The sequence below is a fragment of the Neopsephotus bourkii genome, unplaced genomic scaffold, assembly GCF_033783945.1.
Source record: "Neopsephotus bourkii isolate Nb327-2 ecotype Australia unplaced genomic scaffold, CSIRO-AGI_Nbou_v1 NB_1637, whole genome shotgun sequence".
In the NCBI taxonomy this organism is placed as follows: domain Eukaryota; kingdom Metazoa; phylum Chordata; class Aves; order Psittaciformes; family Psittacidae; genus Neopsephotus; species Neopsephotus bourkii.
In genome coordinates this window covers 8184557-8209888 of record NW_026902112.1, presented here as the reverse complement: position 1 = coordinate 8209888, position 25332 = coordinate 8184557, and the positions used below count along the sequence as shown (strand labels likewise).

Below are 25332 nucleotides of genomic sequence, written 5' to 3'. Positions count from 1 at the left end.
TGGAGGGGTTGGTACTCCCTCCGAGTTATTCAGAGCTGCAATTAAAGGAGGCAAGCTGCGGTTATTAGTTACGCTCACTGGGGCAGAGCACAATGAGGCTGGGTCGGTGTACGAGGGAACCCCCTGGATGGTTCAGACAGCTCAGACCTCTGAGAAACCCAGGGAGAGGAAGAGGACAAAGCTCCCGGTGCCAGGCAGGGACACTTGGACTCAACACGCCATACACACAGCCCTGCTCTCCAAAGGGGACGTGGGGCGATGCGTGGGAATTGTGCTGGTGCCAACAAACCCTGGCACTGGGGCTTTTGTTCACCAGTGATATTTGCTGAGCTGATGGATCCTATTTCCATTGCCCTGAAGCAGGAGGTGGCAAAGGGCCAACTGGTCCATATTGTGGGGTGTGTTTTGGAGTTACTAAAGAGGGTTTTTAAAGAAATGGATTAACTTCCTTAGCTCTGTTGTCCATCCTCTGCATTCCCCTCTCATGTGTATTTTGCTTAATTTTTATAACTAATTTTTTGCCACCTCATTCTTTTGGCCACTTTAAGTAATGGTAATTGTAAAGAATATTTCTAATCTTATCAGAAAGGTCTAATGAAAATCTTTAATGTTTCTAGCCGTAATCTTGTAGCAGACTTCATCACTCACTGTTCTTCACATACAAAGTCCCACCCCAGTATATGCCCTCATACACCTCTGCAAGCACAAACTCATTCTCATGCCGTCCGCATCCAGAAACAATTTCTTCTTCAGGTCAACACAAAAAATATCCACTCCCTATGTCTATACTTCTTCAGACTAGCTCAGGTAAACGTGCACAAACCTTCCTCACATTCAGTAAAAGCTCAAGTCTGACTTTAAGAGGGTAAGAATCCAGCCTGAAAAAGGTAGCTGTTAGCATTGCAGTCCCTATGATAACATTACCAGTTCTCCCTCTGCATTGGCAGTGTATAACTGCAAGCCAAACCTCACTGAATAGGCAACTTCCCAGCAAGTAAAGCTGTGATACTATTTTCCCATAGCCCTCAAGGGACAGATGCTACAGATGCTATGATTCAGGCCAAGTAACAGCTCTGCATTGATCCCATTGGTTTGCAGAGCAGTCTGTCTCCTCTGTAGCATGGACCCACACACCTTCCCCATTGCTTCTGGACCTTACAGGCAACTGTTAGTGACCCCCAGGGAGCTCTTCTCCCTCATAAAACCCAAGGCTGATTGCCCTGAACTTTGCCAGGTATTTGTGAGCACTTCTAGCTGTGCCTTCTTCATGTGTAGAGACACATAACTTCCCAGCCAAGCTCTTTCTCTGCTCTTCCCTGCTTTTATTTTACCTTGTGCCCAAAGCACTCTGTATGAAGCGTGGGAAATAACTGCTGCATATCTCCAAGGATTGCTTTTTCTGGGTATTGACTTTAGTATTAATAATCTGTGTTTCTGCTAACACAGAAAGGGGGAGCAATATCTGAGGTAACATGGGGTAGGAAAAAGAACTAAAGCAGTAGAGTCTGCCCAGTTCTCAGTGCCTGTGTGCCTCTTTGGTGCAAGGAGAACATCTTTGTTTTAGTGCTATACAAAGGCATTGACTAACAGGGGTCCTGATGCTGCAGGACTGTGTCCGCCCACTGCTGTGCACAGTGGATTGTGCTGAGCAGGATCGCAGCGCATCCCCACACCAGGTGATGCAGACTGAAGATGAGGAGCTGAGCGTGAAATCCCTCTTCACGAGTGCACAGCAGAAGAATCTACTTCTGCTTCTGTAGAAGCATCACTTAGACAAATAAGTCCAAAAGGAAGAAAAGGAATTGTTACTTGGCCTAAATTTGAAATGCAGGTCTCAGGGGTTCTGAAAAACAAACTAGGGATGTGCAAAATAAACTAAAATTAAACAACACCAAAACAAACACAATGAAACTGCCACAACACCGAACTAGTGAGAATCAGTGCTTTAAAATGTGCAGTGACTCTGCAAGGACACCTTCTGGAGATGCGTTTCACTACAGATCACTTCTATTGAGCTGCTACCGAGGCATTTGATGACAATGAATGTCTCCTTCCCTGAATCCACAATATCTTTTCCTTCTGAGACTAGAGAGCAATTGCTGCAGGATGTCCTTCAGGACTCATCAGAAGCTCTCGAGCTCAAATACTGTACTTCTGCCTGCAAGGTTCATTTTATTTATGATTTAAACATCAGTTTCAACTCTCTGTTTCCTAACTGGCAGTGGATAAAATCATCCACTCCCGTACCATATGCCCCTAGGTGCATGGGCTTGTAAGGAAAGAAACCTCTCAAAATTGGCTTGGGACCTCTTAATTAAATGCCTGTCATAGGGAAAATGCTAATTCATCAAGCTTGAAACTTCCTGGGAAAAGCCAATTTAGATGAGTTTTTGGTGATGGAGAGGGATTGGAAAAAATTTTAAAGTTATTAAAATGTCTTATTTTGATCTTTTTCTTTTTTTTTTCTTTTTCAAAGTGAAGAAGTTCTATTTTCACGTCAAAATGTCAATTATTTAATATACTTTCAAAAAGTCAGTTCAAACCATGTTCTTCTTCAGAGAGTCAGCGCTCTTGGTTCCATAGAGAGGAACCATGTCGATGACTGTGATTACACCAAGATCCAAACCTTCGTGGCTGTGGGGTTGGAACTCTTAGAGCATTAACTCCTCCTGGTGTATCTGTGTGGAGTCTTGGGTTGTATTGCTGGCACACAAGCAGAAGAATAGCACTATTTCATTCCAAATACATAACTAAAATGGCACAGGTGTATTGCACAGTGTGGCAGTCCTATATTATGGCACAGGGCATGACAAATGGAAGCTTTTCTGGCATAGATAGGTTCTTTGTGAGCAATGAAGACCTCAGTGTTCAGAAGTGGCAGGACTGTAGCTGCTGATTTATACTCATGTGCTTCCTGTCTGTTGTATAGTTTCCTTTTTGTACTCCGGGTTGATCCCCTCCCCTCTCTCCCTCTGTGCTCCCCCTGATGCATCATTTCAGACCTCTTTTATATTCCTTAAAAATGATTTATTGTCATTTTTGAGTAGGGAAAACTTGGAGTGGGAGGGCAGGAAGAAGAGGAATCTGAAACGTGTACTTGGGTAGAGGAACAGAGCTCAGGTTGTGCCCGCTTTGATTGATAGCCCCCCAGTGCTTGCTTTCCTTTGTGTAGCAGAGAGCAGAGGAGGCAGATGCCTTCAAAAGCACTTCCCACTTGGTTGCTTTTCTTTCAGGTGCTTTCAGGATTGAGGAGAGATTCCTAAAAGTGCCCATGATGGTAAAGATCCCTGACCTTATGCAAACCTTAGAGAGTATGGACCTGGTGGCACGTATGGAAACTGGAAGGCGGATGAAGCTATCTGGATAAAATTAACACTGGACTGAAACTATCTTTCAAACCATAAGTCAGAAGTAAAGCCAGTGCTTTCAGCCTGGCTTTTTGTGTTTGAATGCTCTAAAACCCAGATAGTCTCTTAAAGGTCCTTAAATCTGTATAGATGCCGAATGCCAATGCCAACAACTCTTTTAAACTCTTTGCATTTAATGAAGTAGGCACTGGGCTCGATCCTGCATTCTGGTACTTGGTCTGGGACAAACCCTTGTTCTCACATGACTAAGGACTTCATCCCTACACTGTTTCACAGAATCATAGAATCATAGTTTCCATTGGTATTCCCTAGGTTTGTCCCTATGAAGATTATCAGAGGGAGACTTTGTTCTCAAAGGATCCCTTCTGGAGACCTGTGGCAGCAAACAAGTGTCACATTGGTTTCTCTTAGCCATGAAAAGTCAAATTCAGATAGTGGAAGGATGTGGACTGCAACCAGCCAAATTCCTGAGTTTGCTGAGGTGCATCCAGGCCCTTCTGCCTGGAGGTTAATTTATCCTGTCTTCTTCTAAGAGGAAACTAAAGACTTAAACCCCCTGGATTTTGCAAAGGTGATTTCTTTACAAAACAAAACCAAATCCAGAGTCTAGTTTTGAATTTATATGGGAATTTCATTACTTTGCTCTTGAGATACAATTATACTGCTGCTGGTTAAAGTCCCAAAGCCACCGTTGCAGTAGCCCCCCAAAATACCCACATCGAAGATGATACTGTTCAATTTGCAGTTGTATAATTATACCAGAGGAGTAATGCCAGTCAGAGTCCCTCTTAAGTATGCCCTTGAGCTATATTTCTCTCTTGAAAGTTATTTGGGAACAACTAGTATATATTTATTGATCAACTGAAAAGACATCAGCTTTAAACCAAGTTGCTTCTAATTAATTAACTTTTAGAAGAACTCTGAAGTAATGGAGTGCTGTAGGTGGAATTCTTGTTATTATTCTGAACAAGTCGTTGTCCTTATTGCAATTTAATAAATAAAATTATGTTTTCAGTCGTCATAGGTTTTTCTTTTTTAAAAGTAAGTTATAAACCCTAACTTGGCATCTGTCCATTTTGACAGTGCTTGGATTAGGAAACTCTACACTCTTGACTCTTCATCAGGGACTGTAGTGATAGGACAAGGGGTGATGGGTTCAAACTGAAGCAGGGGAAATTCAGGTTAGATATAAGGAAGAAGTTCTTTACTGTGAGGGTGGTGAGGCACTAGAAGAGATTGCCCAAAGAAGTGGTAAATGCTCCATCCCTGGCAGTGTTCAAGGGTGGGTTGGACAGAACCTTGGGCAGCATGGTCTAGTGTGAGGTGTTCCTGTTCATGGCAGGGGTGCTGGAACTGGATGATCTTGAGGTCCTTTCCAACCCAAACCATTCTATGATTCTATGATTTATCTGCTAATTCAATGATGGGCTACTGAGTAGAAACCCTGCAGTTCACTGGGATCAGGCACACTGCAGGGTGAAGCTTCACATCTTTTCCAAGATGGGAGAACCAGAGGAAGGGGTAGACTCATGCCCTGGAGTAGCAATCAGTTCACAGCCTGGGTGGAAAGCACTGCAGCTGCTAATTGCTTTCTTCAAAACCTCGTGCTGTTTGCCGACAAGCTCCTTGGCACACAGTCTGTGTATTTGTTTAGGGGCAGACACAAGCAAATTAGCTGGGAAGTGCTGAGGCCTGATGCTATATTCATAGTTCCCATAGTGCCATTTATTCCCTGTGGGAGCATCTGCAAATTAATTCTGTATGCTGCTCACTTAAATAATGCTAATTACATCGGTCCTCTTGACAATATATGTCTGCTGTCAGCCGTCCAATGAGTTTCTTGTGTTTGGCGTGGGTGTGTTAGTTGGGGAGAGGCTATCAGTGAATCCTGAAGTGTAGGTACCCCTTGGAAAGAAGAATCCTCACCAAGATTCAGGAGCTTCTATAGGAAGTTTTAAAGAGTATACAAAGATAGGCTGAGGGTTAGAGGATGGGATCTACCTGGAGATAGGGCTGTTGCACTCTTTGGTGGTCCCCATGTTGGTGGGGAAATAGGGCTGTTGGGCTCTTCAGTGGTCCCTGTGTGGTTATGGTTGTGTAGTTTTCACTTCGTATGTGCTGTTGGGGTGTGAGTACTTGTAGCAGGATGGGTCCTTTTAGAATCAACATCCAGAACATGGGACAGACATAAAAGAGAAATAAAAAGGCAGGGGGTGGTGGCAAAAGGAGAAGACACAGAAGCTTTTATCCAGGATGAGAATAAACGAATAGCACATCCTGCTCCTCTGTGGGGAAAACGGTGTTTTTCACATTTATGTGAACAGATCCAGTGTAAGTGAGGCATGACAGGAGCTAAATGTAGGATAAGAATTTACCTTTTATTTTCTTTTTTCACCTTCAAAAGGACTTCATGTGTTTTCCAAATGCCAGAACTCCCTGCATTTCCCCTATCCCTACTTAAATAGCATACAGCATTTCTTGGCTGTGCACTCAGTCCCTTTCCCACTTTCTCATTTGAACTGATGCATTTAAAGATTAGTGACCTGTGACCATAAAATGTATTTACCATTTGTGCCCAAGAGGTTTCTTTTGATCTTTATTACAAAGTTCTTAGCAAAGGGTGATATTTATGGGCTATACCTAAACTAGTAACCATAAACGTGGCCAGAAGCATTTCTGCGCAGTGTAATGTACTCATCTGCACTGGTGTCTGGCACATTTTGGCCCAAGGAAGCTAAAACTCTGTTGGAACATTTCTAGGGCCCAGATGGGTCCTTGTAATCTGCCAGGGAGTGTTCATGGTCAGCAGCTGCCTTGTTTTGGAGACTGACCATTTGCTAGCATAGACGTGGGCTAGAACATGTCTTGGCCTCAGTATCCAGAAATGCACCCAACCATGCTTGTTTTAATTGGATAGATGTAAATGTGGAGCCTCTGATAGATGTCTGACTCAGAAATCACGTGTCCTTGGCTTCCCCCTGTAACCAGTAGGATGAGAGTAGCTTTTTCAGAGATAAATCAGGCCACACAAATTGGGTTTCTGCTCTGAATTGCCCTCTAAAGGAGCCTTGCTTCTCCTTTCATGTAGACAGAGCAGAAGAAGAGCATCCTCTTTCCTGGGACCTTATATGTGTGCTGCATGAATGCTTTATGGGTATAAAACTAGTAGTAATTTCTCTTGCCCTTTGTGTGGAATATAACATGTACTGAACAGTTCCAGGCCCTGAATATGTAGCTAGAGAAGCACATCTTCTGGCTGCTGTGCTGATAAAGGGGGTAGGAGCCCTGCAAATGCTGATATCTGCATTCCCAGTGCAGTCACTTGGGACCTACGCAGAAGCCAGGCAAGTCTGGAGAGCAATTCAGCTGGGTTTTGATGTGTTTTTACAATATATCTTAGTGGAAAAATATAACAGCCTTGGGATATTATGAGGAGTAGGGTGGGCTGTAGCTGTGTTTGCTCAGTCTGCAAGCTGTGTTGTGGGGAGGGTTTGTTCTTTCTTTTCATTGTGGGCATTTATGATGCCCATCACTGTGATGACAGAAGTGCAAATGTGGAAACTTCATCCAGAACCAACGTTGGCCTTATTTAAAGGGGAAAAGATAGAATCCACCATGGCTCCTGTAGCAATGAATGAGTGATTTTCCTGGCACTGATGGCCTTTAAACTTCACAGTTCTGTCATACAGTGTGATTTCAGAATGGGAGTGAGAATTTCATAAGGCATTAAACCGCAAGGTGGAATCGTGTAATTGCTGCGATGCTCTGTTTTATCTACACCTTGCTCCAAGTTATAATGTTAGTATAGAAGCAATTGCAGTATCATTACACTGTCAGTTCCACCACTGCAGTTGAAAAAATATGCCAGTTCTTTTTCTCCTTATGGATTTATTTCCATGGGTGGGTGGCACTTAAGGGTTGGTTCATTTGCTGGGAAAGAATATCTGACAGTGAACATTTGCCAAAAGCATTTAGTGGATATGGACACAGTGTGGAGGTGTTTTAAAAGAAGAAGTATTTTTAAAAGAGGAAAAAAAACCCACATCTCTTTCAATGCTGAGGCTTCATAATGGTCCATATACAGCATTTTACAAAAGAACTTATAAAGGTAGTGCTATATATAGGCATCACTTTCATCATCAAGTGACTGCAGGGAGTTAAGTGTGCTGGAGGAGCTGTTGCACAGTGAACTGTCTAAATAATTGAAGAGCAGAACTAATGGGGTCTGAGAAAGCTCCTCTAAGAAACTGCTTTCATGAAATCTTCTTAAGGAAAAATCTTATCACTAGGCCCTTCCCCTTTAAGTGTAGGCTTCAGTGGGGAAACCGTCAATATTAACTACATCAAAAATCAAATTTGCTCTATGCGGGTGCCTTCCCACTCCTGTATCCCCCAGATCTCTCTTTCTTGCAAGGTTGTTACGGTTCAGCTCTAAAAAACATACAAGATTCAGAGTTCTTCTTGGACAGTGGCTAAAGAAGAGATATTCCTTGCAAATATTTTGAAGTCTGATCTAAAGTTTTGGGAGGCCTGCATTTACAGTTCTGGTGTCCTCAACATAAGAAGGACATGGAGCTGTTGGAAGATGATCAGGGCCCGGAGCACCTCCCGTATGGAGACAGGCTGAGAAAGTTGGGGCTGCTCAGCCTGGAGAAGAGAAGCTGTGTTGAGACCTCAGAGCAGCCTTCCAGTGTCTGAAGGGGACCTACAAGGATGCTGAAGAGGGACTCTTCATCAGGGACTGTAGTGACAGGGCAAGGGGTGATGGGTTGAAACAGGGGAAGTAGAGGCAAGATATAAAGAAGAAGTTCTTTACTGTGAGGGTGTTGAGGCACTGGAACAGGCTGCCCAAAGAACTGATAGATGCTCCATCCTTGATAGTGTTCAAGGCCAGGCTGGACAGAGCCTTGGGCAACATAGTCTAGTGTAAGGCATCTCTTTCCATGGCAGGGGGGTTGAAACTAGATGGTCTTAAGGTCCTTTCTAAGCCAAACCATTCTATGATTCTATGATTTAGTGAGACCTTCATTTCCCAGGCTGTTTCCTTAACTTTGGATAGAATTTATGGTGGGCTAAAGATAGCTGTCAGAGGGAGTAGAGATACGGGAATGGAGTAATGGCGGAAATGCAGAGAGTAGCTGATTGCTGCTGAGACTCTGGAATCCTAAGACATGGTAATAAACAATGTTTGCTTTAACCTTGTGCTGCTATTTTCACCTCTCTGCTTTATCCTTGTAACTTGACAGCTACACTTGTTCAGCATTCATTATACACAGGTCGCTGGAGGAGCCCTTGGCAGCTCAGGGCTTTCTTATTCTTGAAAGAATAAAAATGAAACTGAAGAAACTGCTTCAGCAGAGTCCTCAGGGCAAAAGTATGGAGCACTGGCAGCTGGGGACAGCACTTTACTGGGAAGGTTTCTCAGTAGAAAGCCATAAGGGACGGCAGGATCACACTGTTCCTGCCCAGGGGTTGCTACAATGGACATAACGCTGTGACTTTAACCAAGCTTTCCAAGTAACGGAGTTGCTTTCAGAACTGTTTTGGGAAACAGCTACTCAGCTTGGACTCATGCAGAAGGCAGGTCTTGCAATAGTTATGCTCTTCCTATAGTACAAATAGAAATGAAGCTTCATAAACCTGTGGGGAGAGGTGACACTCAATGGTCAGTCAGTGTGAGCTCCTTCCCTTTCCCTTTCCCTTTCCCTTTCCCTTTCCCTTTCCCTTTCCCTTTCCCTTTCCCTTTCCCTTTCCCTTTCCCTTTCCCTTTCCCTTTCCCTTTTGTTTTCCCTTTTGTTTTCCCTTTTTTTTGTTTTTCCTTTTTCTTCCCCTTTTGTTTCTCCTTCCCCTTCCCTTCTCCTTCCCCTTCCCTTCTCCTTCCCCTTCCCTTCTCCTTCCCCTTCCCCTTTCCTTCCCCTTCCCTTCCTCCACACCTATTTCTCTCTGCTCTTTTTTCATTTTCTTTTTCTGTTTTTATTATCCCTTTCCTTTGCCTTTCTTTTGGAATGGCTTGGAGGCCAATAAACTTAAAATCTCAGATCATTCACACTGTTCTTTTCCAAACTCGCAGCCCTGTTAGTACAGTTTCACTACAATTAATGTTAATTTAACACTAGTAATAATTCCTGAGATGACATGCTCCTCTGACATGTCTCTTTCAGTGCATATACTCTGCAAAATGTATTGTCTCTTAATTCTAAAGTATTTGACAGCTTAGGGATTTTTTCATAGGGAATATTCTGAAGGAGAATATGTAAAAGTGAGGCTTAAATGGCTTGCTCTTATCAAACAGACCTCAGTATGCTTTGCTTACAGAAAAGGCTGTTATCTGCACTTAGACCAGTTTCAGAAAACTACATTGTGCTTCCTTGAACAAGAAGCTCATACAAACCAAGTCAGCTTGTTCAGTGCTGGGCAGGATTCAGAAGAGGATTTCATGGTCTTATGAAGCACAGGAAGGCCCACATCCTTCAGATGCTTAGGTGTATCTATGATGGAAATTGCCTCACTCAACTTTACCTGGTTTAAAGTGAAACCTCTGTTGCAAAAGAGATAGTCAAGTTCTGTCAATATTCAGTGCAGAGAGAGAGTGGTGCATTCCATCCTAAACCTGGCATTCAAGAGAGCTGTAGGGGCTGTAAATAGCTCAGATTAGATTAGAGTTTCTCAGTACCCAATGTATCGCATGAGTTCTTTGTGTGTTCCCACTGAAATGGAGCTTTGCCTTGCTGAACCTCATGGGGTTCACATGGGCTCACTTCTCAAGCTTGATCAGGTCCCTCTGGATGCCACCCTGTCAGTCAGGGATGTCAGCTACACTACTAGCTTGGTGTCAGCTGAAAACTTGTATAGATATCGCTTTCTAGTACAAGACTGATTATGGGACTGTGAAATTATGCTAATGTAACACTCTTAAAAAAGGGAAAATGATTCATATGTATAGCTATAGACCAGCTTGCCTGATATCATGACAAAATAATAACTGATGGCAAAAACAGTGAATACAGCATTACAGAATGAGAATTATTATGTATCCCTATTCAAGGATTATAATTTTAGGAGAAAGAGGTCATTTCTAACAAAGCTGATTTCTTTCTGTGGAGAGTTACAGTTCGTTTGATATGGTAACTACCTGGATATAATACTTTTGTTCTTATGCATTGTTATTGCATATTCAATGACATTTGCATTAAAAAGTGACAATGTACAATGGATTAAGAACTGACTGATCTCATGTAGCAAGTGTCAATGGAAAATCATCATTTCTAGTGCAACTGTAAAAGGGATTTATAGCAGTTCTGGTGTTATTAAAAATTTCCATGAACCACATGGACATAAATGCAAAATCTTTGCTGATGAAATTTGTGGATGAAGGAAAAACTGACTAGTTAATGGCAAGGAAGTAGTTTTAAACAATATATATTTAAAGGAACTGCAAGCTTTGTATAGAACTGGATGGGAGAGGATGCAGCAAGGACCAGTGCTTGAAAGCTCAGGTCAGCCAGTTGTATCTTCTCTCTTGCAAATCTGCATTTACAAATTAGAGGAGATGTAGCTGCAGTGCAGATTTTAATACTCTTTCTGCCATTAGCAGTGGGTGCTCGTTGTTGCAAGTCCTCCAAGCACTGCTAGTCTTCATACAAAGTTTGTCCTGCTAGCAGCAGAAAGAATAGACATAAACACTCTTTGATGTTAAAATATTCCTAGAAAGGCTTCATAGGAGAAGAACAGCTTTAGTCTTGCCTTTAATATCAACGCATGCTTGGGTGTATCAATGAGACCTATTCGCTGATTGGTCAATATTGATGTGCTATCAGTCTGGCACTGCTGCTCCTTTGGACACAATTATAGGTGTTGCTAGCTTAGGTGGGAAAGCACTAACCTCCTTTGTGCCCCTGTGAGTTATTCTGTAACTGGAAGTGAGCATTGCAATGATTTTCTTTCCCTTGTGGACTATTTATGCTTGTGCTTTAGATGCAGTCTAGAAGGGAGAAGGCAAAAGGAGCACAAGGCATTTTACAAATGAAGGCCAAAGTCAGGCCACAGTTCTTTAAGAGGTAATAAAGACATTTAAAGGACAGAGCTGGAAGAAGTGAATAATATTAAGATTGGAATTTCTGTTTCTGTGTGGCAAGAGAGGTCTGAACCAAGGCCAAGCACATAAGTTTGCTTTATGGTCCAAGTTCCGAAACAGGAGCTAAAACCAGGAGGATTTCAGTAGCTCGTACTTCCCTGCTAGAAAGCCATGGTTCATTCTAATTGGAACTGGTGGAGAGTGTCGGATGTCATTAGAGATTGGAGTGATAATTTATATATCTATACACCAGACGTTACCTCCTTGTTGCTCAAAGATGTATACTGCTGTGTCTGAGATGTTTTATTCTTCCCTGCGTATCTCTCAGGAGTCCTGGAAAGCAGAGATGAATGATATATTTTTGTGATTTTATTCATACCTTCCATTTGTTCATTCTTTACTGGGTAAATTTTGCTTGTTTTGATTTCTGATATTCCTTATTTTGTCATACTGTACTTTACTTATTTAGCCACACATCTTCTAGTTCCAAGACTTGGGCTCAGAAGTGCTGTTTACTGCACTGACTCAGTGCCTGTAACCAAAAGAGCATTCATTGTTAGCAAAGCCAACATTTAAAGGATCAGTGTAACATCTGCACAGGGCTTCTGACACTTCTAAGCAAACATTTTGTTAGTAGAGCTTAGTTTGGAATGGAAATAAAGGGGGCCTAAATTTGGCTTTTGCAAGCCTTAATGGCTTAAAAGTTTTTCAGCTTTTAAAGTTCACCCTGCAAGTGAGAGCTTAGGTATTGCATTGGGAAGTTGTGCAGACTTCTGATGGTGGTGAAAGTACCCCATGGTTTCACATGTCAGATGTTAAGATTTAAGCATGTTCGAGTGTTCTATCAGTCAGTGTTGGCTCCTGGTGTGGTGAATAGAAGAAAAAAGTGACTATTATGAATTTTATCTATGCAGCAGCCCTAAATATGTGCAAAGAAAATCTGAAATGCCCTGGAAAACAATTACTTGCATAAGTAACCAATTTCTGGCCTCGTTCACTGCTGCAGCAAAGGAGTGGTTGAATGCATTTGCTTCCGATTGCTGCATTGGCTCTTGGGGCTTCTGGCAATGTCTACTAAAGTCCCTGTTTCTTCCACTGAACTGAGTGCTTCACCTGCAGTTGATAATCTAGACTGTGTATTTATTATCACAATAAAGCAGGAAAAATACCTGGTTTCATTGCTAGGCTTAAGCAAACACTATGGAATATTGGATTGTTTTTTACTGAGAGCCATGAGCAGAAGAGATGCAAGTCCTACAGATAATGTCCTCAGAAAACTCATTTTTGCCTCATGATTGTGGATGTAGCCTCACAAACAAGTTAGGCCTTCTGTAGCAATTCTTCAGAGACCCCTGTGAGATTGTGCCCCACTTGTGAGGGCATTGCCTTCAGTTCCTGGCTCCCCATCCCTTAGGGAGCATTTGGTCCTTTGTGCTCCTTTACAAGCACAACAGTTAATGATACTGAAGGAATAATGTGCTAAACAACAGCTGGAGATGATGCTAGGTACATTATGCATCAAGATGAGTACTGTGACTGCAGAGAATTATGTATATTAGTATGTCTCCAACTGGGCAAATGAAGGAGTGGGACTTGGCTGTCCCCATCTGGTTGTTCTTTAACTTAGAGAAAGGACATAAATGTGGGACTGTGCAGGTGGTGAAAAGTCAAGGGTTCAGCTTTATATTCTCATTACACTGATTACTTGGGCTACCTGCCTCCATTGTTTACAAGTGTGCAATTACCCATTGATCTGAGAAAACAAAATGTAAATATATGTTGCTACAAAAATATGGTAAGAAGGAGGTGGATGGGTAGACAGTTCTCTGCAGAAAAGCGTTTACCTGCAATTGTGTTGACAATAATCGGGAGCATAAGAAATGGCTGACAAAGGCTGGGTATTTTCATTACTCTTTTGAAACCTGTGTGTAGGGGTGAATATTCAAAGTTTTAGTCATATTTAACTCTACTTTCTACTTGAACATACTCAAGTTGCAGACACATAAATAGTCACTATCCTGAAGGAATGTTAACAGGTGAATCACACATAAGACAGTAAGATACAGGAAGGTGGGCTAGATTATTCTGTTTGGCTTTTTAGCTGGTCATTCACCAAAAGTGCCTTAAAACCAGGCATAGTATATTGTGTCTCTTGCCCAGCATGTGGTTAGGGGCTAGGATAAAGGAAAGGCATTTAGGTCATGTAGAGGCTGGGAACAGAATTACTGCTTCGGGACCATGTGCAAGTATGGGACAAAGCCCAGGAGATTAGTCTTTGTTAGTTCTATAGCTTCCAAAATTATGCGCTTACTTGTGATAATTTTGTACTGATTCTTTTGTTTTTCAGATGTCCTTTGTCCAAATGTCCACGTGGAAGGAGACCGATTCAAACACACCAGTGGGGGGACTGATGAGATTCCAGGTAAAAAGACTCACTTTCCTACTTGAAATAATGTAACTGTACATTTCTAGAGTGATGCTCTGATTCATTTCATCTTTCCTAGTTGACATTTGTTTATTCCAACATGTATTCAGTGGTGGGAAAATATATTAGAAACTGCAGGGCTGGAAAAGAGTTACCTCTTGACACTCAACAGCCAAATAATCATGAGCTTTCTTTTGATATGATGGCAAATTAAAACAACAATTGAGCTTAGTGTAATAGATAAATAAATGCAATAAGCTTTGGAAATTACTCTCTTTTTTTACCACTCCACATTTGGTGCACTTTAATGTCCATGTGTTCGATCTTTGATTGTTGTGGGACATCCAAGCACAATGGTAATTACCACTGAAGAAATCCTTATATATGTGTATAGAAGGGAAAAAAAAATGGGAAAAAGTCCCAAGAAGAATCAACATTTCTGACATGCTGGTGAAAGTTCAAGAGGAAAACCAGTCTGGTGATACCTCTGCTTTTCTGTGAGTTCTGATATATCTTGCCAGCCAGCTGAAGGACTTAATCCGTCAGATATACACATGGCTGTGCCTCTTTTCTAGCCCCCCAAGACTGTCTGAGCTGTTGGCATAGAAAACCTGCCCATCAAGGATGTACTGGGAATATCCATGGCTGACCCAAGAACATAAGCCACTGCAGTGGGAAGCCAGAGGCCCTTCTGCAACTTGATTATGAGTAGAAATTGTCAAGGTTTGACAGCTCTGCCACTCTCTCAGAGTTTTTCAGTGGGGGATTTTTCACTGCCTGTACAAAATAATCAGTTCCAACTGTGCAGTCTGTAGGCAGCTTATTCTGGCTGCAGTCCGATTACATCTAAGCCTGAGAATGCTAGGTGGTAACATTTTCTGGTTATTAAACCCAATCTCATAATCCCAAACCACCCATTTTCACCTGCTGTCTATTCCTAGGTCTTGCATTAACCTGCTCTGACAGTCCTGTGGTCACTGGGCTGTGCAAACACAGTAAAGCTGTTCAGCAAATAACCCTACTGATTCTGAATGAACTTATTTGCAGTGGAAACTGGATCTGAATCCATCAAAATGGATTTTGTCCCTTCTCACATAGAAGTCTCTCTTCCATAGAAGATGGTCATCTTCTATGTGCGCCTTTCTAGAAGAATGGAATTGTAACTGGCTGCTATGGCTAGTTCATGTTTATCTGAATTTTAATTCAAGTGCTAATGAATAGACTCTATGCTTTTATCTGGCTTCAAACATCTATCTTCTGTTGAAGACTCCCACTTCAGGTCTGGCATAAAACTTTTGAGTAGTGAGGCATAGATACACGTATGCATGTATAATTATATATCTATATGCATATATTTATGCTCTTCTGTAAAGTATTTGACTTATTTTTTTCTTTAAACTTCAAATCCCACTTACGTGCTAGCAAGCAAGTCAATATTCAGCATTTTGACTTAAAAGATGACTTTGCTCTCTTAGACCTGTAAACTAGTTCGGATTTGAAGGGTCCTATGGAAATCCTCTGGTCCAACCCCCCACTCAGAGCAGGGCTTACTTGGAGGTTAGGTCAGCTTTAAAGTTAGAACAGGTTGTTCAGAATCTCATACAGGTGACTTTTGAGTATCTTCAAAGATGGACATTCCACAGGTCCTTTGGGCAACTGTTCCAGTTTCACCACTATTCCACTGAATAGTTTTTTTCCCTAATATCTAAACAGAGTTTTCTGTATTGCAACATGTCTGTTCCCCTGGTTAGACATAGCATAGGGATGTCATTTATTTGACCTAGGAGACCTCTGATCACTGTAAAATATAAGCATAGACAGTGCCATGCAGTGTCTTAACAGGATTGTTACACTGTTTGATTAAACTCTGGTCCCTCTCCACCAATACAAGAGGATTTGTAGAAGCTTCTGATTGCTCCTATATGGTGAAACAACTTTTTTTTTTTTTTTGCTTCCTCTTCTTGGTGACTTAGAAGATGTAAGCCTCTTCCCTGGAGAAAACTGAATTGATATTCTGGGTCTGCTTAGGGTCATTGTACTTCTGGAGATTGATCAGTATAAGACCAAAATGCTGTTCCACTCCTCATTTACTCCTTACATACTTTATAGCATTTTCTAAAGACTCTTAGCCCCTGGCTCCAATTACAACAGAAAATCATTGCCTTTTCCCAGCTAAAGTCACTGGAAAAATTCTGTTGGCTCAGTGTGCCGTGTTTCATCTTCCAAATGGATGTGTTGTGCTGTTAGCTGTTGATGAAAGGCTTTTGTATTCTGCCCCAAAGAAGACTGCACTTCAGTCTTGAGGAGCAGCCCCACATGCTCAAGGATTTGAAGTTAATGCCTGTGTCTTGTGCTCCACTTGGAAACTTCATGACAACCAGAGCCGATGCTTGCCCAGAAGGCTCCTAACTCAGAACTTCATAGTTACATCTTGCACAAGCTTGTGTCTAGGTGGGTGCAAAGTGCGGCCCCATCAAGTGAAGCTGCTGTAAATCTCGTTCTGGGTGCAGGGAAGACTGTATGAAAATGCTTCTCAGCTTAAATACCTCTTTAGGAAGAAAACCTTCCCTGTGAGGGTGTTGAGACACTAGAATAGGTGCCCAGAGAAGCTGTGGCTGCCCCATCCCTGGCAGTGTTCAAGCCAGGTTGGACGGGGCTTGGAGCAACCTGCTCTAGTGGAAGGTGTCCCTGCTTGTGGCAGGGGCTGGAGCTGGATGAGCCTTCAGGTCTTTTCCAACCCAAACCAATCTGTGATTCTATGATTCACTATCACAGAGAAGGACAAGACATCACAATTGAAGGTAAGAGGGACAAAAGTCATTTGGAAATTATTTTTCTTATATTTTTGTTGGGTGAAATGCACCAGCAGATGGCACAGCCAATTGTTTCACACAGAGCATCACCAGTGCCAGCAGGGGTGAGGGTAGGGGGGATGGCTTCATGCATAACCAAATTAGTAACTGCATCAGAAAATACATTATGAGCTAGAGGAGAGCCAACAGACTGAACCAATATTTTCCTTTCAAAGGACAGGTGATTTTGTTTCTCTAGACAAACATAACTAAGTAAGTCTTGTCTAGCTGGACTTCGGCAAGCATTTGTTGGATTACTGCATTGAAAGTCACTGCCAAAGTGAAAAAGGGTAGAGATTAATAAATACAGTAAAACGAGCCAGAAACTGGCCAGCAGGAAGATGATAATGAAAGGTAATAACAAGCCAGAGAGCAGACAGGGGTGGACTTCCTCAGGGTCTAATCTTCTCTGTGAGTTTACTGTGTAGATTAGAATCAGAATATCCTTGAAGGAGGAACTGGTTGGCCTCAAAAACCCAGGAGGGTTTTCCAGCTGATTTAGGACTATTAGTTTTAAAGGTCTGTGATGGTACCTATAGATCAACAACAAGACTTTGTTTTGTAAACTCATAGTCTCAAAACTAATGGTGTCTTAGCAGACGATTGTAAATTAAACTGTACATCTGGGGGAAAAGGCAAAGGTCATTATTGCACAAGGTAAAGTAGGTCTTGTAGAGATAGGGAAGAGCTCATGAGTGTGGACAGGGCTTTGGTTACAGCTTATTTGGAGAATTGTGCTCAGACCTCCTTAGCACAGGAAAGATGGATTCAGCCCAGAGGAGCCATTACTGTGTTCAGGAGCCAGAGAGGCTATTTTCAAACAGGAGATTAAAGAACTGGGTTTGGTTAATCTTGCCGTGTGCAGGTGGAATGGGGAGATACTACTGCTTTCTGCTAATAGATCAGCAGGAGGGAGATAGGGGAATCACTCAAGCTACAGGACAAAGAATATAACAAGAAATGGGTATCAACTGTTTAAGATATATTCAAGACATTAGAAGAAGGTTTCAAGCTGTCAGAGGTATGAAGTACTGGAACAAAAAGTGAAGTAGTAATAATGGAGATAGATAAACAGGGATGGATAGGCAGGAGTCCTCTCATAGCAGATGATTGTGTTCCATGACCCTCTGGTATAACAGTATTTAAATAAGAAATCACGAGCTGTAATATTCAGTAAGGACTGCTACACTGAAATAGGGTTGAGTGAGGTGAGAATATATATGCAGCTTTACTACTGATACAAATTTTGGCAGTGAAGTGAAGCAGCATCTGCTTAACAGTTCATAACACATAAATTCAGAATATAAATGTTGCTGCATGCTTTAGAAATTACAGAGGGAGTTTTGAAAGAAGGTAAGAAATCAGGTTAGAATACCAGGATAAAAACTCTTTAAGGAAGTCTGATATTTTAAAGCAATGCTTAATGATACTTTGAACAAAATTCTTACAGCATCCTTGTGGGTAACATGATGTTTTTTTTATCAAGTAGACAAATGAAGGTAAAAGAAGCTTTAACTCGTATGTCCTGAATTGAAATCCCAGCTGTAATTTTTAATACTGCTTGTATTGCTGAACTGTCATTTTGGTTCCATCAGCATTTAACAAAGGACTATGGCCTACTATTAATATTGTTTAGAGCGAAGTGTCCCTGCCAATGGCAGGGGGGTTGGAACTTCATGATCTTAAGGTCCTTTCCAACCCTAACTATTCTATGATTCTATGACCAGTCAGGAAAACACAATGACAATATTTTGCACCTTGAAGATGTGCCCCTTGTGTATTTTTATGAACCATCATATTGCATCAAAACACACAAAAGTCACGGAAAATGAATTATACATCCTGATGTTTTAGCACTTTACATTTCAGCTACTCGTATTTTACACTTGATCTGCAGGACATGGGATTTGGTTGCAGAAATCTGGATGATCCCTAGAATTAAGAATGGGTTGAGCTCTAGTCTTTAACATTATCCATAAGAGGGGATAACACTCAACAGATACCGAGTGCTGTTTTCAGAGGGAATCTGCCACAGAAGTAAAGACCTGCAATGGTTTCCATGAAGTGCTGAGAAAAATTAACCCTGGGGGGGGGAGTTAATGATTCCAGTCACTAGAGGACATTAAACATCCCACACTGGATGGTGTTAGTGGGGCAAGGAGCGAATGTGAAAGCCTGAATTCCTAAGTAGTTGCACAGGCTCTACCACTGATTGACCTCAACCCCTAAGTCTCTTCCCCATCTCAGAAGCTTCTCTGCACAATGAGCAAAACACCAGCATATTTGTGACTTCTGTGTTTTTCTGTAGCTCTATAAAAAATGTATGGTCATTTTACGATGGAGACGCACTGGTTGTAAAACGAGTACCCTACAATTACAGACTGCAGTGGCTGTGTTTAACTGGCAGCATGTCTCCAGTGTCCTGTGGTTTGCAGCACGGGCTTCGCATTCCAGAGATGCCGGTGACTCACAGGCTAATTACAATATCCCTGGGACTATTTATATTTGCCCACTAAAACACATGGTAGGAGGAGAAAATTGGAGTGTCCAGGCTGTTGAACCTGCAGAACGAGCACATTAAACTGATGTCTTCCTGGGGACAAAAGTGTTTTTGCAGTGCCTGTGTGATGGGCATTTTGCCCTGCCTTTGCACTTGGCGGTATTGTTCCTCTCATAGTATCCTTAGGAAGCCCCTCAGAGGCAAGTGGAAAATCCACGAATAGCTGCAGAGATTTGTAATGGATCACTGTCTTCAGGCAGTGGATGCGCAGACACAGTGGAAAGACTACACCTAGGCAATGATGGTGAAGCTGGCTATTTGTGCAGACACCAAACATTCTTCTCTCCATTCTCAGTTTTACACACACATAGCAAGGACTGGATGCAGATAAGATGTTTATAGAAGTTGGGGAGGAATCATGAAGCTTTGTTATACCATGGCACAGTCATTTTGCTTTCACATTACTGTGAGGCACTGGCACAGGTTGCCCAGACAAGTTTTGGATGCCCCATCCCTGGCAGTGTTCAAGGCCAAGTTGGACCGGACTTGGAGCAGCCTGGTCTAGTGGAAGGTGTCCCTGCTTGTGGACCTGTGTTATATGTTGGATTTGTCCTCTGGGCTGGTAGATGTGATACCTTCAGTGCAGGTGACCCTAGCAAGTTCCTATTAGCTTTGCTTTCTAGGAGTCTGTGTACTGTGCAATAGCTAATATCAGCACTGTAGCCTAGATCACTGCACTTAAAATAAATACCTTTGAAGTTTTTCAGAGGTTGACAAATGATTCACCCATGTTCAAGGACGTCTTATTACCCAGTAACTCCAAGAAAACCAGGTAGAGCAGGCAAAATATTACCAATAAGTCAACCGTGACTACTAAGTGCTAAGTGTAGCCACTGCAGCCCTATGAGCTAGCTCTAACCTGTGCATTGTGGTGTGCCTGGTGTCCAAATTCACCAGTAATCCATACTGGGGATGGTGGTGTTTTCAGCTTATGTGCCAAGGATTTTCCCTTCTACAGAAACTAAAGTGTTGAGAAATAAAAGTGAGCAGTCACCCCAACAGAGAGTAGGGTGCTACCAGGGTGCAATTGGATTAGAAGCCTGGAAATATTCGAGCATCCTGCAAAGTACACATAACCACACTGCCACAAGCAGAGGTGGGTTCAGTCCTTTGAATAAAACCCCTCATGTTTTAAATGAATCTTTTTCTTAATATGGCCAGAGATGTAGCTACTACCCAGCATCATGGATCCCAGTGGACTTCTGGCACTCTAAATGACTTGAAGGTGAGAGGCATCAGGTCTGTGCTGGAGCAGATAGCCTGGTTGAGCTGCTCAAAGTTATCAGCAAACACAGAGAAAGACCGCTGAAATTACTTAAGAATCTGCTGCTGCAGAGAGAAAAACTGATAAAAGCTGAGCATTGCTGGTGAAAGACAGATTCTGACTTTTGCATTCATATAAAAGACTTAACAAGGGTTAATCTTGCACAGAAATGTGCATATGAAGTATTCAGATTATTACTGAAAAGGTAAAAATAAATCATCCCTAAATGCTTTTTATTTTAATGCTATTTTTATATATTTTCTCCTAGAAGTTAAACAAGCCATTATTTTTTCTTATTCCAGTGCATTTGAAAGGAAATAAAACCAGTGTTTGACTATTCACTGCTCAAGAAGCAACCAATCCTTTGACTATAAACACACTAATAGATTGTCTAACCATGAGGTACTTCCAGATATTTCTGGGTCCAAATATTTTATAATTCTACTTCAGAAAGAGACTGATTGCTGCAAAAGATGTGCCTGGAGAAACCATCCCATAGATTCCTTGTCAGTGCAAGCTTTTAGCATTGTGCACACTTACTGGGAAGAAGACACATGCACAGTTTCAATAAATGTTTCCTAATGGTGGAGTTAAATCAGTCTGTCTGATGGGAATCCTCTGATGAAAGTTATGGCCGGTTTTTGGTGTACCTGCAGGTCTAATTTGGTTTGTAGTGATCATCTGGCATAAAGCAACCACTACAGTCCCTCAGAGCAGTCCCTACCTGCTTTCATAGAAGGCTTTGCTCACAGCACCTAAAATTAATATGAATATTTCCATTTTAATGAATAACATATTTATAGGGGTTTCTTATAATCCAGATAGTGGCATTTCAATAGGAATTTATCAGATTATGTCTTAGTATGGTGTTCTTTCTCAAATAACTTTTCTTACATTTTCTTACCTAAAAATGATACTAGCCTCTTCTACGAGCAAGCAGTATTGTTGCTTGTTATGTTGAATTGATGCCATCCGACATGGCTGAGGGTGAGGCATCCCTTCCCGTGGCAGGGTTTTGGAGCTAGGTGATCTTAAGGTCCTTTCTAACCCAAACCACTCTATGGTTCTATGATTCAGTGGTTCATTTTGGCCTCATGAACACTTATCCGCTACCATTTGTCTCAGATGTGTGTAGAGTCCCCTTGGGTGCTACCAACAGAACCTTTATTCAAAGTCCTCCCGTTTCCACTGCTATCCCAAGTGATGAGTTTACAATTACGCTATTTTGCAGCTCCCCAGAGGAACACAAAGCACCTTAACACCTGGGAAACTCAAAAGAGGGCTTCAAAATAGGAACTAATTAAAACGAGAACCTAATACAAATAGTCCTGGTAAGTTCAGCTTGTGCAAGCCTATCTGGCATACAAGGACATCAAAGGAATATTGAACTCCTGTTTAATCTTGTAAATCACTGAAGCAGGAAAGGAGCTGAAAGAAGGCCCATGGCACAAAGCCAAATGTCCATCACTGAGAAAATGGAGAATGATTCCAACACATAAAAGCCTTCAGTAATGAGGCAAAGAGTCCAGTGTCAAAACCAGCTTTCGGTGTTGTTCAATACGCTACTTGTAGCTGTTTGAAAACTGAGAGGCAAACGGGTGATGCAGATAAACAGAACAATGCATCACATGAAGTGGTGTGTTGTTAATATGAGCTCAGGTGTTGAAAGGTGCTGCCTCAGAGGCAGCTGCTGTGGACATGTATTTATTTCCTGTTTTTAAGTAGACTGGGGGCTAAATTACAGCACCCCTTTCCACCAGCCAGGTTGGCTATAACTGTGTATTGACTTACCTGCTTCTCATTTTGTCCTCTCTCTCATACTGTTTTGTTAGCCTTATTTTCTTACTGGTTTTGTATCCTTTTTATCTTTCCTGATGTGTTATCTTTTCTTTCCCGTGTAAATACCAAGGGCTATATCTGCCTCCTGTTTGTGACTGAAGCTTTAGACTGATGTTTCTGAAGTAGAGTGGTCCTGTAGTTCAGACTGGTGACTGTCTCACTGCCTGTCAAAGCTTGCTTCTTCTGAATTCTTCTGAATTATAACTCTTACATACCTAAAGCAAGGTTTCTGCTTCCCATAATCTCAAAAGTGGACTGGTGCTAGTGCTGAGATCAAGATCTTTCTGTGGTCTGCACAGGACTGTTGTGTCTTGTTCAAGGAAAAGTAGAAACCAGATCTCCTGGTGCATGATACAGAGGAAGCAAACCAGGATCAGTAAACCAACAGCCTGAGTGGTGGCATTATGTACTAAGGAATTATCTGGTTTGCAATGTTTATACATACCATCTAAAGTGTTCTCTAAGCCATGTTATGGAGTGTGACCTAGTAAGTAGTAGGCTTGCTGAAGATACCTCCTTCATGATGGTGTAAGAACTGTTTCTTGTGCTTCAGCGAAGTGCTTCAACGTTAGCTTAAGCTCTTAGCTGTTCTCCCACTGAAATCGGGTGGCTCTGGTGAGAAGAAATCCAGTCAGCACAAAGTGCTGCTTAAATCCCAACTGTAACATCTGTGGAAACAAAGGGCAATTGGTTAATAGCAAGAACTTCTTTAAAACCCTCTAGAGGCCCTTTAATCCATAGGCTTTGGAAAATTTCATAGTCCCAAAATTCCCTTGCAAGCTGCTTGAAAAGTACAGCAAATTAATATTCTTAATGGCCTGTGTAACCCCTTTAGTCATCACCACAGTGCTTCACACAGGACTTGTGGACAGCCAGTAAATCTCTCTGATTTGTTCCTCCAGAGTGCAGCTCTTAATGCTTTGGGAATAAGTTAGATAATCACAGCTGGCTGATAATGCTGAGTCAAACTGTTGAGCTGGGAGTGCTGGATCTGGGGTGAATTATCCATGCAAAAACAGCCAGCTAGAGATGTAAGTTAGAGGGAAATAGAACTGTGCAAGAAGACAGAATACTTATCCATTGTTAAGTCTTTGGAACTCACTTCTTTTGACATCCAGAGAGGGATGAAAAAAATTTAGTCCAGCAAAATACTTTCTTTCAAACCCCTTTTTACAATCCATCACAATGAGACAGGCGTGAACAGTATCTGAGCTACAGGACTCTGACCTTCCCTGTTGCTTAGATTGCCATGAGCAAACAAATGATGCTTCTGTGTCCCTCAGATGCAGGGACTATAAGAGCACCTGGTGTCTGGCTGCTTTGACATTGACCCCAGTGTTGTCACCTTAGACACCTCACCAACCCAAGTGGCTGGCCATCAAGAAAGAGGAAGAGGCTTTTTGACTACCTCCTGCCAGCATGCCAAAAGACTAGGACATTGAAGGATGATAGCATTGGTGTGTGCCTCGCCCTATCCTAAGTACTGCTTCTTGTTGACAAGTGGAACTATGGCTGGGGCAGTGATGTACTGATATGGATGTGGATAATTTAATGTGGTGGAAGAGCCTTGGAGACAGAGGCTTCAGTGAGCTATTAAAACTACCCCAAAATCTGATACTCTGCCAGTGCTTGACAGGATTTCCTTTCCTGTGGAGGGATGAATGTCAGGAACAGCAAAAATGCTGTAGCACATGATGGCTACTATAACAATAACTGCAACCCATGCAGAATGAAGTAGTAGGTCTCTCCTTCAGAATCTGGACACTTCTGTCCCAGAGCTGAACTGAGACACCTCTTTTATTCAGCCTGGAGCATTATGGAAGATAAAGATGCCAAAGGTTTAGATACAATAGAAAAAATAATAACCCTTATCTACACTTTGGTTTCAGGTAGCTAATTGCCAGACATAGCTGGTTAAATGCAGTATTTAATTCTAACATATGGCATGATAACAGCTTTTTGTTACTTTTAAAGTATGTATTAGCACAGACTGTAACTAAAGTAATGAAAATGAAGGCTCTTTATAGTGCTAATAATCTTGCAGACTGCACTGGAGGTGTTGAAAGGGATGCTGAGGGTTTAGTGAGCACAGACTCTTCCTTGTGAACACTGGCAATCCATGAAACCTTAACTTTCAAGACTGAAGAAATGTGAGGCAAGAACATTGATAGGATCAGGTATTCGCTGAAAGACTCCCAAGTGATATTGTTCTTCCTAGGAATTTATACTCTGCTCTCATCTACCATAAATTATACAGCCATTGGCTTCCCTCTAGTACAAGTAACATCACAGGCAATACAGATGGCTATTTTCAGAAGTCTCAGACAACCTGTCTCAGGTAGCTGATGGCAACCTCCCTGACCTTGGCTGTTGGTCACACTCCATCATACTTTGACAAGGCTGCTAATTCACCTGAGAGTGAAGTAAGACCAGAGTATGGAGCATTTCCTGCAAAAGCTGCTTTGTTTTATATTAGTGCTTGTGACTGGAAATCCTCCATAATAAATATATCCCAGACACATCCTGAGGCTCTGATGTCCAGTGCTTTTCCTGATTCCTTTCTCACCTGCTTGCCGCATTCCCATCCAAGCCATGGTCTCATCAGAGCCTTTCACAATTACCAGGAGCCCAGTGGTTCCCCCTATGGGTGTTGTCTGGGGCTCCTTGGGAATGCAAAGCAGGACACTTTTCTCAGAAGGGTTCTTCAGGCTAAAGAAAATGTCAATGGCCTTATCATACTTGGAAAAGACTTTCCAAATGTGCACACTGCTGTGTTTTCTGGCTATTAAAATGTCCCTTGGTTTTCTGGGTTTGGGTGCTATTTTAATTTTGGGTATTTTTTTGCCCCCCAAACACAGGACAGACAGGAAAATCTCATTATGCACACTAACTGCCACCATGCTATCCATATCAGATCCTTAATGGAGCCAGGCAGAAATCCAGCTCATAT

At 42.0% G+C, this 25332-nt stretch overlaps 1 protein-coding gene across 4 annotated transcripts in view; it reads left to right on the top strand.

Annotated features, from left to right (window-relative positions):
- The window catches only part of COL22A1 (collagen type XXII alpha 1 chain), a 221721-nt gene that overhangs the window by 50310 nt on the left and 146079 nt on the right, over positions 1-25332 (top strand). For all 4 annotated transcript variants that reach the window (XR_009728580.1, XM_061374148.1, XM_061374149.1 and 1 more), the window contains one exon: positions 13790-13864. Coding sequence is in view for 3 of the 4 variants with exons in the window: in XM_061374148.1 (XP_061230132.1) it covers positions 13790-13864 (75 nt within the window). In the remaining variant the exon portion in view is untranslated. The remainder of the gene's footprint in view (positions 1-13789; positions 13865-25332) is intronic.